At 35.3% G+C, this 14,229-nt stretch overlaps 1 protein-coding gene across 9 annotated transcripts in view; it reads right to left on the bottom strand.

The window, feature by feature from the left end:
* The window catches only part of RALGAPA1 (Ral GTPase activating protein catalytic subunit alpha 1), a 212,502-nt gene that overhangs the window by 52,023 nt on the left and 146,250 nt on the right, over nucleotides 1-14,229 (bottom strand). For all 9 annotated transcript variants that reach the window (XM_043489272.1, XM_043489274.1, XM_043489277.1 and 6 more), the window contains 2 exons: nucleotides 12,618-12,689; nucleotides 787-910 (listed from right to left, as the gene is read on the bottom strand). In XM_043489272.1, coding sequence (XP_043345207.1) covers nucleotides 787-910; nucleotides 12,618-12,689 — 196 coding nt within the window. The remainder of the gene's footprint in view (nucleotides 1-786; nucleotides 911-12,617; nucleotides 12,690-14,229) is intronic.

The following is a 14,229-nucleotide window of genomic DNA, read 5'->3' as shown; positions in this document are numbered from 1 at the left end:
CCATGAATATTACTCAGCCGATTAAAAAGAATTCATTTGAATCAGTCCTAATGAGATGGATGGAAACTGGAGCCCATTATACAAGTAAGTAAGCCAGAAATATTAAAGAACATTACAGCATACTAACACATAGATATGGGAATTTAGAAAGATGGTAACGATAACCCTATATGCAAAACAGAAAAAAAGAGACAACAGGAATACAGAACAGACTTTTGAACTCTGTGGGAGAAGATGAGGGTGGGATGTTGTGAAAGAACAGCATGTATATTATCTATGGTGAAACAGGTCACCAGCCCAGGTGGGATGCATGAGACAAGTGCTCGGGCCTGGTGCACTGGGAAGACCGAGAGGGAATCGGGTGGAGAGGGAGGTGGGAGGGGGGATCGGGATGGGGAATACGTGTAAATCTATGGCTGATTCATATCAATGTATGACAAAACCCACTGAAAAAAAAAATGAAAAATTATATGTATATATAAAAAATAAATAAATAAATAAGATCACTAGTCTAATGGTCATAATTGTGAGGAAAATCTGGATCTTTTAAGTCGATAAGTTTAGCACACTCTGACAATATATTATATAATAAAATAGTCAAAAGATTTCCTAAGTCCCAATTGCTGCTGTCTTTGTAGATGAGATATAAGGCAGAAACAATAACAAATCCATCGTTAAGTTGCTGAGTCTCCTAAAATAATGCTTCTAAAGTAAACTAAAAGGAAAAAGAAAACTGCTGCTTCCAAATAGAAATAAAATGATATTTATATAATTTAAAAACAATACCTCCCAACCAAGACCAGCTACAAAATCTTCATATGCTTGACTTCCTCCTGTATTGGTGAGAATGGAATGTTTGTCTTCTTGTCCTTCAGCAACATAAAATACTGCAATCTTGTGTGTCTCTCGGCTATAAAACAAAAGATTTCACCATTCATTTAGTCATTAATTCATCCAATAATAAACTTCTAAATATGGGACAATAAAAAAGATGAAAATGAATTAAACCTTATAATCTACAGAGAGAGAGCTAAGTAACTGTAAGTAAAAAATCTGAAAGTTACAAATTTGTGATCTGAACAGAAGAAAAGCATGATTACTTCTGACTGAGAAATTAGACAGAAATTTAAAAGAGGAGGTAATATGAAGCTCGGTAAAGGTAACTAAGATTTGACAGATGAAGAGAAGGTATCAGGAAAGACTCGTAGGTGTGAATGAACAAGGCGTCCAAAGAGCTGCCTGTTGTACAATGTGGCTGAATCCCAGAGTTAGAGGGACTGCGTTTTAAACTAAAACTAAGTAGGAGTACAGAGATGAATAAGAAATGATCCATTTCTCCAAATACTTATAAGAAATTCATACATAAATAGTATAAAACTTTATGAAATAACTGACAAGTTCTGACATTTTAGTTTTAGTTCTCCCTAAAACTAAAAATGCTCCTAAAAGCAAACTTCTTGTATGAAATTTGGCTTTCCAAGATAACAATAAATGACTCAAGAAAACAACAACAACCAATGTACTTCTGGTTCAAAGACACAAAGTAGAAAGTAAAAGAAATGGAAAAAGATGCTATGCAAACAGTAATCAAAAGGGCTGATGTTGCTATATTAGACTTTTAAATAAAAACGTTACAGGTAGTTCAGAGAGAGACGTCTTAGGGTGAGGTGGGGGTTGGTTTGGGTACAAGGGGTTCTTTTTCCCTTTCTGTGTATATATGTCATTAATCCGACAATTCTCCCTCCTCCCCATTTGTCTGTCCCCATTCCCATATTTGTATGGTACAAGCAATAAAGACTAAAAAGCTATTAGAGCTAGTAAATGACTTCAGAAAGGATTTAGGATATAGTATCAACATACAAAAAACCAACTGTACTTTTATAAACTAACAATGAACAATACAAAAACAAAATAAAGAAAGCTATTTCTTTTATAATAGCATCAAAAATACACAATAATAAAAATGCTTAACAAAAATACTTTGTACTAACAAAAGTACAAAACTTAAATACTCTGAAAGCCACAAAATGTTGTTGAAGAAAAGTAAAGATCTTTAAAAAAATCCCATATTCATGGACTTAAAAACTTATTATGATAATATTTACCAAATTGATTATAAATTGAATACAACTTTTACCAAAAATCCTAGCTTCCTTTTTTTTGTAGAATTTGATAAGCCGATCCTAAAATTCACAAGAAAATGCTAAGAATTCCAAATAGTCAAAATAATCTTGAAAAAGAAGAATGAAGTCAGAGGACTCATAATTCCCAGTCTTAAAGCCTGCTACAAAACTACAGCAATCAATGGACTGTGGGACTATCATGGGAGTGAAAGTAGTTCATTCCTGGCCGGCTCTTTCTGACCCCCTGGACTGTAGCCTGCTAGGTGCCTCTGCCCATGGAATTCTCCAGGCAAGAATACCGGAGTAGGTAGCCATTCCCTTCTCCAGGGGATCTTCCCAACCCAAGGACAGAACCCGGGTCTCCTGCACTGCAGGCCGCCAGGGAAGCCCGTGGCACCACCAGAGCAGAGACATAGATATGTAGTCTTTTGTGACAGGATTTTTAGCACAGTGTTCCCAAAATTCATCTATGTTGCAGCATGTGTCAGCACTTCATTTCTTCTATTCCCTGAATAATACTGCATTTGTGAATGTACTACATCTTGTTTATTCATTCATAAGTTGTTGGATATTTGTGTCAGTTTCACTTCTCGGCTGTTATGAATAATGCTGCTATAAACATTTGTGTCATTTTTAATGGACAAAAAAGGCTTTTTGCAGCAGTACCAAACCAATTCAATGGGAGAAAAAAATTAGTATTTTCAACAAATGGTCCTGAGGGAACTGGATATCTGTAATGCAAAAGAATAAAGTTGGAATCTTACCTCACACCATATACAAAAATTAAAAAGCATCATAGACTCTAAATTTAAGGTCTAAAATATAAAAATCTTATTAAAAAGTTAACAGAACTATAAAATGTCCATGTAAAAAATGACATGAATGTTTATAGCAGGATTATTCATAACAGCCAAGAAGTGAAACTAACGCAAATGTCCATCAACTTATGAATGAGTAAACAAAATGCAGTATATTCACAAATGAGTATTATTCAGGGATAAGAAGAAATGAAGTGCTGACCCACGCTGCAACATAGATGAATTTTGAAAACACGGTGCTAAGAAGCCCTCACAAAAGACCACATATGTTTGATTCCTATTATATTAAATATCCAGAATAGGCAAATCTATAGAGAAAGAAAGTAGATAAATGTTGTCTACAGCTGGTGAGTAGGGGGTAGTGTTCAGGAATAATGGAGAATGACTAGTAATGGGAACAATGTTTCTTTTTGAAGGAAATACTCAAAAATTAAATTGCTGTGATAGCTGTTTATGAATACACTAAAAATATGTACACTTTGAGTGAACCTTATGGTATGTGAATTACATCTCAAGAAAGCTGTTAGAATTTAAGTCGGAAGTATGAAGTAAATTTAAGATGGAATTACGTGTAAATTCTGGCAGAAAGGGGACCTCTCAGTGTTCTCAGTATTCCAGATAAAGGACTATCAGCTAGAACTCATAAATCACAATTAATAAAGTTGTGCAGAGTTATATACAAATGTTCACCTATTACTAAGTCAAAAAGAGAAATACATGTGCCAAACAGGAAAATTTAGAAAATAAATCTTTAAAATGCAAAAGTAAAAGAGGAATCACTTTATATGCCCTTTTTAAAATTTGTAAAAGTAGAGCTTGTTGTTGTTTGGTCGTCTAGTCATGTCTGACTCTTTGTGACTCCATGGACTGCAGGCCTCTAATGTGAAGGAGACCTTACCTGCCCTTTAACATCAGATGTTAATTTTTCACCATTCCTTCTTATTTTTCTACTTACTACTTCTGCTAAAATGCTTGGTATATATCAGATTGCCATTAAATTATTATGTACCACAAAAGTGAATGAAGTAAAAAAGATTAGAAAAAAGTGAGTTTAGTGAACTTGTAGGCACAAATATTCTATAAGTCCAGTACTGGCAAAATATTATGAGCTTACTATTGGAAAGTTAAAAGTGAAATATGCTAAGTTACAAGCACTCTGATTCCCTATATATACATTGAAATAGAAAGAATAAAAAAAAAATTGAGATTTGAAATTTAAAAATATGGTAGTTCAACCATGAAGAATAGGAATGAGTTAATTTAGTCAAAGAAAACAGAGGATCTATAAATGGTTGAAGAGATAAGACTATAAAGAAAGTATATTTTCCTTTTCTTTCTCCCTAATCCTGCAAACAAATAATCAGGTTTGTTTCCAGATTCTTGGCTTCAGAAGAAGCTCAAAGTTGCCTTACTATCACATAATTAGAATAAATTTTTATTTGAACCCATTATGTCAGAAGAAGAAAGGGAACTGGTTTCATTATTTAAATCTTATAAAAAAGCAAAATAAATGTCATGTGTTCATTTGGCATATAATATCAAAAAGAGAATCTATGCTGTCTCAGTGATGATGTCCTCCATATACTCCAGCTATATACGAGAATGGAAGTAGTTTAGCAGAAGCCAAGAAACAGAAAAGCATAAGGTAATGTAAAGAAACCATGAATAGCCAAGATTGGCTGGTATGGCCTGAGTTCTAAAGAATCTGATCAGGCATTGGGAAGTCACTAAGGAATAAAATAAAAATTTTATTTAGAACAAGGTAATTTTAACATGACTTCTGAAGCCAGGGGAAAAGAACATTTAGAGGGACTAGACACATGATAAAAAAAACAAATTAAAAAAAAAGAGAGAGAACAGACAACGGTATTGCATTTTTAGGGGATATAATACTCATGAGGTTTTTAGGGCAGAAACTACTCTGTATTATATTGTAATGGGGTATGTGCACTCAGTCGCTTCATTCGTGTCTGTCTTTTGTGACCACATGGACTACAGCCCACCAGGCTCCCCTGTCCACGGGATTCTCCAGGCAAGAATACTGGAGTGGGCTGACATGCCCTCTTCCAGGTGATCATCCCGACCCACATCTCTTGTGTCTCCTGCATTGCAGGTGGATTCTTTACTGCTGAGCCATGGGGGAAGCCCAAATGGTGTACATGTGTCATTATACATTTGTTAAATCTCATAATCTCATACAATATACAATGCCAAGAGTGAACTCTAACATAAAATTCAGTTAATATAACATATCAATATTGGGTTATCATTTTAACAAATGTACCAAAATGATACAATATAAAAATAATATGGGTAACTATGTGTTACCCACAATCACAGAAAACTAACCAATCTAATCACATGGACCACAGCCTTGTCTAACTCAATGAAACTAAGCCATGCCATGCAGGGCCACCCATGGGTCATGGTGGAGAGTTCTGACAAAATGTGGAGAAGGGAATGGCATACCACTTCAGTATTCTTGCCTTGAGAAACCCCATGAACAGTATGAAAAGGCAAAAAGAGAGAACACTGAAAGATGAACTCCCCAAGTCAGTAGGTGCCCTATTGGGGCATATTTGCTACTGGAGATCAGTGGAGAAATAACTCCAGAAAGAATGAAGGGATGGAGCCAAAGCAAAAACAACATCCAGTTGTGGATGTGACTGGTGATAGAAGCAAGGTCCAATGCTGTAAAGAGCAATACTGCATAAGAACCTGGAATGTCAGGTCCATGAATCAAGGCGAATTGGAAGTGGTCAAACAGGAGATGGCAAGAGTGAACATTGACATTTTATGAATCAGTGAACTAAAATGGACTGGAATGGGTGAATTTAACTCACATGACCATTATATCTACTACTGTGGGCAAGACTCCCTTAGAAGAAATGGAGCAGCCATCATAGTCAACAAAAGAGTCCAAAATGCAGTACTTGAATGCAATCTCAAAAACAAAAGAATGATCTCTGTTCGTTTCCAAAGCAAACCATTCAACATCATGGTAATCCAAGACTATGCCCTGACCAGTAATGCTGAAGAAACTGAAGTTGACCAGGTCTATGAAGACCTACAAGATGTTTGAGAACTAACACCCAAAGATGATGTCCTTTTCATTATAGGGGACTGGAATGCAAAAGTAGGAAGTCAAGAAACACCTGGAGTAACAGGCAAATTTGGCCTTGGGAGTAGAGAATGAAGCATGGCAAAGGTTAATAGAGTTTGGCCAAGAGAACACACTGGTTATAGCAAACACCCTCTTCCAACAATACAAGACTCTATACATGGACATTACCAGATGGCCAACACCAAAATCAGATTGATTATATTCTTTGCAGCCAAAGATGGATAAGCTCTATACAGTCAGCAAAAACAAGACCAGGAACTGACTGTGGCTCAGATCATGAACTCCTTATTGCCAAATTCAGATTTAAACTGAAGAAAGGAGGGAAAACCCACTAGGCCATTCAGGTATGATCTAAATCAAATCTCTTATGATTTATACAGTGGAAGTGAGAAATAGATTTAAGAGACTAGATCTGATAGACAGAGTGCCTGATGAACTACAGATGGAGGTTTGTGCCACTGTACAGGAGACAGAGATCAAGACCATCCCCAAGAAAAAGAAATGCAAAAAAGCAAAATGGAAAGCAAAGGAGAAAAGGAAAGATATACCCATTTGAATGCACTAAGAATAGCTAGGAGAGATAAGAAAGCCTTCCTCAGTGATCAGTGCAAAGAAATAGAGGAAAACAATACAATGGGAAGGACTAGAGATCTCTTCAGGAAAATTAGAGATACCAACAGAACATTTCATGCAAAGATGGGCTCAGTAAAGGACAGGAACGATATGGACCTAACAGAAGCAGAAGATATTAAGAAGAGGTGGCAAGAATACACAGAAGAACTGTACAAAAAAGGTCTTCATGACCCAGATAATCACAATAGTGTGATCACTCACCTAGAGCCAGACATCCTGGAATGTGAAGTCAAGTGGGCCTTAGGAAGCATCACTACAAACAAAGCTAGTGGAGGTGATGGAATTCCAGTTGAGCTATCTCAAATCTTAAAAGATGATGCTGTGAAAGTGCTGCACTCAATATGTCAGCAAATTTGGAAAACTCAGCAGTAGCCACAGGACTGGAAAAGGTCAGTTTTCATTACAATCCCAAAGAAAGGCAATGCCAATGAATGTTCAAACTATCACACAATTACACTCATCTCACACACTAGTAAAGTAATGCTCAAAATTCTCCAAGCCAGGCTTCAGCAATACATGAACCGTGAACTTCCAGATGTTCAAGCTGGTTTTAGAAAAGGAAGAGGAACCAGAGATCAAATTGCCAACACCTGCTGGATCATCAAAAAAAGAAGAGAGTTCCAGAAAAACATCTACTTCTGCTTTTTTGACTATGCCAAAGCCTTTGACTGTGTGGATCACAATAAACTGTGGAAAATTCTGAAAGAGATGGGAATACCAGACCACCTGACCTGCCTCTTGAGAAACCTGTATGCAGGTCAGGAAGCAACAGTTAGAACTGGACATGGAACAACAGACTGGTTCCAAATAGGAAAGGAGTATGTCAAGGCTGTATATTGTCACCCTGCTTATTTAACTTATATGCAGAGTACATCATGAGAAATGCTGGGCTGGAAGAAGCACAAGCTGGAATCAAGATTGCTGGAAGTAAATATCAATAACCTCAGATATGCAGATGACACCACCCTTACGGCAGAAAGTGAAGAGGAACTAAAGAGCCTCTTGATGAAAGTGAAAGAGGAGAGTGAAAAAGTTGGCTTAAAGCTCAACATTCAGAAAACTAAGATCATGGCATCTGGTCCCATCACTTCATGGGAAATAGATGGGGAAACGGTGGAAACAGTGGCTGACTTTATGTTTTTGGGTTCCAAAATCACTGCAGATGGTGACTGTAGCCATGAAATTAAAAGATGCTTATTCCTTGGAAGGAGAGTTAGGACCAACCTAGACAGCATATTAAAAAGTAGAGACATGACTTTGCCAACAAAGGTCCGTCTAGTCAAGGCTATGGTTTTTCCAGTAGTCATGTATGAATGTGAGAGTTGGACTATAAAGAAAGCTGAGCACAGAAGAATTGATGTTTTGAACTGTGGTGTTGGAGAAGACTCTTGAGAGTCCCCTGGGCTTCATGGAGATCCAACCAGTCATCCTAAAGGAGATTAGTCCTGAGTGTTCTCGGAAGGACTGATGTTGAAGTTGAAACTCCAATACTTTGGTCATCTGATGCAAAGAACTGACTCATTTGAAAAGACCCTGATGCTGGGAAAGATTGAAGGCGGGAGGAGAAGGGGAAGACAAGAGGATGAGATGGTTGGGTGGCATCACTGACTCAATGGACATGAGTTTGCATGAACTCTGGGAGCTGGTGATGGAAAGGGAGGCCTGGCGTGCTATGGTTCATGGGGTCACAAAGAGTCAGGCATGACTGAGTGACTGAACTGCACTGAATATTCATTTTATGTATCTGGCTGTAACATTAATTTTAAAAACATGAGAACAGACAAAAATTTAACTAAAATATTCTAAGAGATAAACCATGCCCTAATTAAATATGAAATTCTAGTAAATTTAACCCAGCAAGAAGTCATAGGACCAAGGAAGGTTTATCCCAAGGATGCAAGAATTATTTAATATAAACAATCTAATAAATACGTATCAACTAGGTAAGAAAGCAAAGGCTGAATGCAAAATAAATAAAAATATATGAAAACTTGAATTGATGCTGAAAAGGATTCCGACAACATTTAATACCTTTTCATTATAAAATTTCATAGGAAACAAGCTACTTTTTCAGCATGATAAAAATAATTTATTTCAAACTAATAACCAATATTTTACTTACAGATTAAATAGAAGAGTCATCTATTAAAAGTAGAAAAGACAGGGATGACCAGTCTTCCTATAGCTATTTAAAACTGTAGTGAAAGTTTTAATCAGTGCAATAAGACATGATGATATAAGCAAAAGAAAGCATAACCTTTTTTTGTCATTACTTTTTGAAAGGAGATGATTTGCAGAAAATGATTATGCTGCTACTGCTAAGTCACTTCAGTCGTGTTCGACTCTGTGTGACCCCATAGACGGCAGCCCATCAGGCTCCCCTGTCCCTGGGATTCTCCAGGCAAGAACACTGGAGTGGGTTGCCATTTCCTTCTCCAATGCATGAAAGTGAAAAGTGAAAGTGAAGTTGCTCAGTTGTGTCCGACTCGTAGTGACCCCATGGACTGCAGACCACCAGGCTCCTCCACCCATGGGATTTTCCAGGCAAGAGTACTGGAGTGCCTAAGAGTGAGATAACTATAAAACGTTTAAAATCAATAAGAGTCATCCCAGGGTGAACTGGGATGACCCAGAGGGATGGGATGGGGAGGGAGGTGGGAGGGGGGTTAGGATGGGGAACACATGTACACCCGTGGCAGATTCATGTCAATGTGTGGCAAAACCACTACAATACTGTAAAGTAATTAGCCTTAATTAAAATAAATAAATTTCTGATTTGGTAATGGCAAAAAAAATAAAATCAATAAGAGAATTCGTTAAGGTATCTGGATACAAAATACAGTGAGGGGAAAGATTCTACTCAGAATAGCAACACAAAAGTAAAATATACCCCTAAAAGTAATATCCAGGCCTCAAAACAAATAAAAAACACTCTATGATTATGAATGGGAAGAATGATGATAATAAGGGTGTTTACTCTTTCCACAGGAAAGTTTTATTGCAAATCCAATCAAAATATCAATGGGATTTTTCCTCCCTGGAAAACAACATCATAATTCTAACAAAACTCTGGAAGAAAAAACAGGTAAGAACATCTACAAAAAGAAGAATGTGTGTGGATGAGATGAGGAAGAAGACTGATCCTATCAGATACTAAATTATAAAGCTGTAATAAACAGTAATACTCCAGAAAATTGACAAATTAATAGCAATAAACAGATAGCTTTGAAACAGCTTAATATTTGACAAAGACAATATCAAGTCAATGGGAAAGATATGATCTTTAACAAATTCTAAAACAAATTATAGAAATAGACTATTTTCCAACTTTCAATGTGGTTCCATTTCTCATTCCATAAATCAAAATACATTCCAGATGGGATAAAAAATTAATATAAATACTTAGAAGTCTAGAAGGAAATGTAACTAATTGATTTGAAGACAGAACTCTCTAAGCACAATTACAGAAATTAAAAAGAAGATTGAGAGATAATAATTACTACAGAAAAATGTAAAACCTCTATTTTAAGCAACCTAAAGATGTTGAAAACTAAGCTAGAAGAACTCCCACAATAAACACAAAAATTAATCCTTAAGACATATACACATGTAAGAGAGCTCTTACAATTAATAAAAATTCCTAAAGAGGAAAAGGACAGTAAGAAAGAATTTGGAAACGGATTAAAAATTTTTTACAAATATATGAAAAATATTAACTTCACTAGTATTTAAAAACTATAGGCTAATAAGATACCATGATCTGCCCCTCAAATTATAAAAATTAAGAAAATGTGATTAATATCTTGTGCTGAACAGGATGCAGTTACACAATGTTGGTGGGATTAGAAATCAGTACTTACTGGAAAGCAATTTTATAATATATATGGCCTGAAATAAGTTCTTATGCTTTGACCTAAGAATTCTATTTCTAGTAATCTACCATAAGGCAAGAAATAAAAACTCATGTCAAAAATTCATAGAACTTGGTGCCATAAAAATATTTTTTTGAAGAATATCAAAACGGTGGAAGAAAATGCTCACAATATAGAGTTTTTTAAAAGACATAACTTCCTACATATTACAATGATTCCAACTTTGTTAAACAAAAATGATATATATGTCTATCAAAAAGAAAGACTAAAATACATAAAGAAATGTTAACAATAGTCTTAAGAATAACAATAGTGTTATTCTTCTATTTGCTGTAATAGCCAAAGAAATCATACATTATTTTAAAAAATTATTCTGAGGAAAGCTAAAAACAAGGAAAAACATGAATGACTGGAAGTGAATAAAAACTACATTTTTCTATAAATTTGGTAGTAAAAACATGAAAGGGATGAACTATAGCTTGAAAGGATAAAAACTGAGGAAAGTTTTGTTTTAAACACATAACAAACCTACAGCAAGAGAAGTAGAAATACAAGATAAAGAAGGAATAACTTTCTAAAGATCCTAGAGCAGACTAAGAAGGTAGGAAGCAGAAGCATAGAAAGAAAAAAAGTGCTTTTCTGACAAAGAAAACGAGCAAGAGAAGATGGCTCAGTACAGAGAAATTTAAAAAACGAAGATGTAAGGTATGTGTGTTTGATGTGGGAATGGTGTGAATCATCTTCTTCACTTTGCATTGCTACAGAATAGTGATGGCAGGGTGAATGGCTTGTTACAAACTAGTTTCTCAATGGTCAGAATATAGAGATGACTTCTGACTATACTGACAGCTTGAGGAACAAAGAAGTGGTTTATAATAATTACTTTAAGAAGTACAGTATTATAAAAGTGATCAAGGGATAAAAAATTTGCCAAACAAGAGAGATAGCATTGTCGAAGTAAAGATGCATCAATCTACAGTAACTCCCTGTATCATACTGTTCTGATAATTTTCTCTAGTAATGTACTGCTGCCTAGGAGTAGAGAAAGCAGATGTTAAGAATGATTCTGATTAAAGAACTGGTTATAGAAATATATATCTATAAACAACAGTTTTGATGTTGTAAGAAAAGGCATTTTAAAAATGGTTAACAACATGTGAATTTGCTTGACAGGCAGGCAAGTGCAATCAGTGGTGGGTGGGCAAACTGACTGGGAGAACATGAAAAGCAAAAACTGTAGACACAAAAGTATAAAACACCACTCAAGCAAGATGTTGAGACAGTTAAGAAATGTGAATGTTAAGGATGTTGTGGATTTCAAATTTGAGAAATATAAGCATTCTTAATAATGAAGTATTTCTGAAGTATTGCTTTACTAATGTTTTTCTAGTTATACTGCCAAAAACACCTATCCGTAAATTTTATTTTTATGAACCTAAAAAGGAAAGTAGTACATATATGTAAATTGACCATATGGGAATTTCAGTTAAGTAGTATTTTGTAGTTTCTAGTATGAGTTTCCCAGGAAATCACATCCAGATACACCAGGAATCTAGAGATTATTAAAATAATGATATAACAAGGTTTTCACACCAAAAGCCACATAAAAATGGGTATATATCCAAGGTTTTAAAAAGAAATCAGGTTTATAGCAATATAACAAACTATCTCCATCTTCTTCATTTCATTAATATTTTTGTAGCTACTAGCTTATTTACACCAGTCATTTCACTTTGGCTTCTTACACTCATCAAAAGGGAATATCTAAGTATGGGGAAACTAAAGGACATTTTATAGGTTCAATCAGATTTATTCAACTCAGAAGATGATTCTCAGGTATATAAAAAGATATAAATAATCCAAAGATACCAAACATTTAAATGTAGTTGTACATTTTTTAAAAATGCTTATTATTTCTAAGATATGTATAAATGAAAAAAGTTCGTGTTCAGAAATTTATAATTCAACAATACACATTATTATTCACATTATGAATAGAAACAGCTGATGTGCTAGATATAGACTTGAAAATTTCTCAATGACTTACCACTGTCTTGAGTCCAAGTTCCTAAGTTCTCTAAGTAGTTTTTCATTTTTCTTCAGGAGATGAAAGCTCCTCCTAAATAGAGAGATTCATAAACATGTTCATCATCTTTGCAGTGAATGACATGACAGTCCCGGAAACACTTTCCAGTCTACTCATGCAATTGTTACACTGTCCTTGCTTTTTCATACTTCTAACACAAAGGAGAACAGACCCTACAAAAAATGTAAAGAATATATGACATTATTTCTACCAAGTCCCTCATACATTTCTGCTTGTGCATCATTATTCTCTTGACCATGTATATGTCTCCTTGAAGATGCTGTGAGTTTCCCAAACTCATATTCAGAAAAATGGATAAAAGTACTTTGTAGGTTCCTTCTCAAGAGTTTCATAAAAATGTGTGAGAAAGTTGTCCCTCATGGGAAACATTTCACAAAATCTAACTCTTCACCAGATAGGGATGCGTAATCCAGATGGAATTTGTTTCTTTCTTGTTTTACATTGTATGTATTTTTTACACTACAAAGCAGTGTATAAATTTTACCAAATACATTATACAGGTGCTGAATATATATAAATTATATTCATGAAAGTAAAACAGAGCTTCCCTTCTCTAATTTTTCTCAAGAAACAATATATGGGCCATTGAACAACAAAATAGAGTAGCTGCTGCTCCTGCTAAGTCGCTTCAGTCGTGTCCGACTCTGTGCAACCCCAAAGACAGAAGCCCACCATGCTCCCCCATCCCTGGGATTCGCCAGGCAAGAACACTGCAGTGGGTTGCCATTTCCTTCTCTAATGCTTAAAAGTGAAGTCACTCATCAAAAAAAAAACAACAACAAAAACAACAACAACAAAAAGTGAAGTCACTCAGTCGTGTCCGACCCTTAGCGACTCCATGGACTACAGCCCACCAGGCTCCTCCGTCCGTGGGATTTTCCAGGCAAGAGTACTGGAGTGGGGTGCCATTGCCTTCTCCGAAAAGAGAGTAGAATAAATTTAAATTAATAGCAATTACCTGTACTGGACATACCAAATTGTGTTCCTGATATAACGGGGCTTTCCCATAAGGCAGAGGATATACTCTTTTAATAAATGGAAGTATTTAAACCAAGTAAGATTATAAACACTAGGTAAGCAAGTAGAATTCCAATTTAATGCTTCACATGCGTTTGAATTACTTTAAGATTTATTCATCCAGTTAAATCTGAGCTGCCCTACTATAAATTGAACAAAAATACATTATATATATAAAAACATTTCTTCTTTCACTTCCCTACAGCTTTTAGTATTACAGAAATTAAAAAAATAAATGTATGCTAAAAATGCTTATACTTGTACAGTTTACAGTTACAACTTATACTTGTACAGTGTACAGTTCTACTATTTTATATACATTGTCTAATTTAATTCTCACCATCATGTGAGGTAGGAGTTATTTCCTCAATCTGCAGACTGTGGCCCGAGGCTCAAAGTTTAAGTTTCTCTAACCTGGATCTTCTGATTTAAGTCTCATGCCTTTTCATTTAACTCCTACTTAACTTCCTACAAAACTCTGTGTGTACTGCAAGTTTTTAACGAGGTTTTGCAATATGCATGAAAGAAAACAACA

Source organism: Cervus canadensis, chromosome 17, assembly GCF_019320065.1.
Source record: "Cervus canadensis isolate Bull #8, Minnesota chromosome 17, ASM1932006v1, whole genome shotgun sequence".
Classification (NCBI taxonomy): Eukaryota; Metazoa; Chordata; class Mammalia; order Artiodactyla; family Cervidae; genus Cervus; species Cervus canadensis.
The sequence above is the reverse complement of the archived record's forward strand: the minus strand, read 5'-3'. Positions and strand labels throughout refer to the sequence as shown.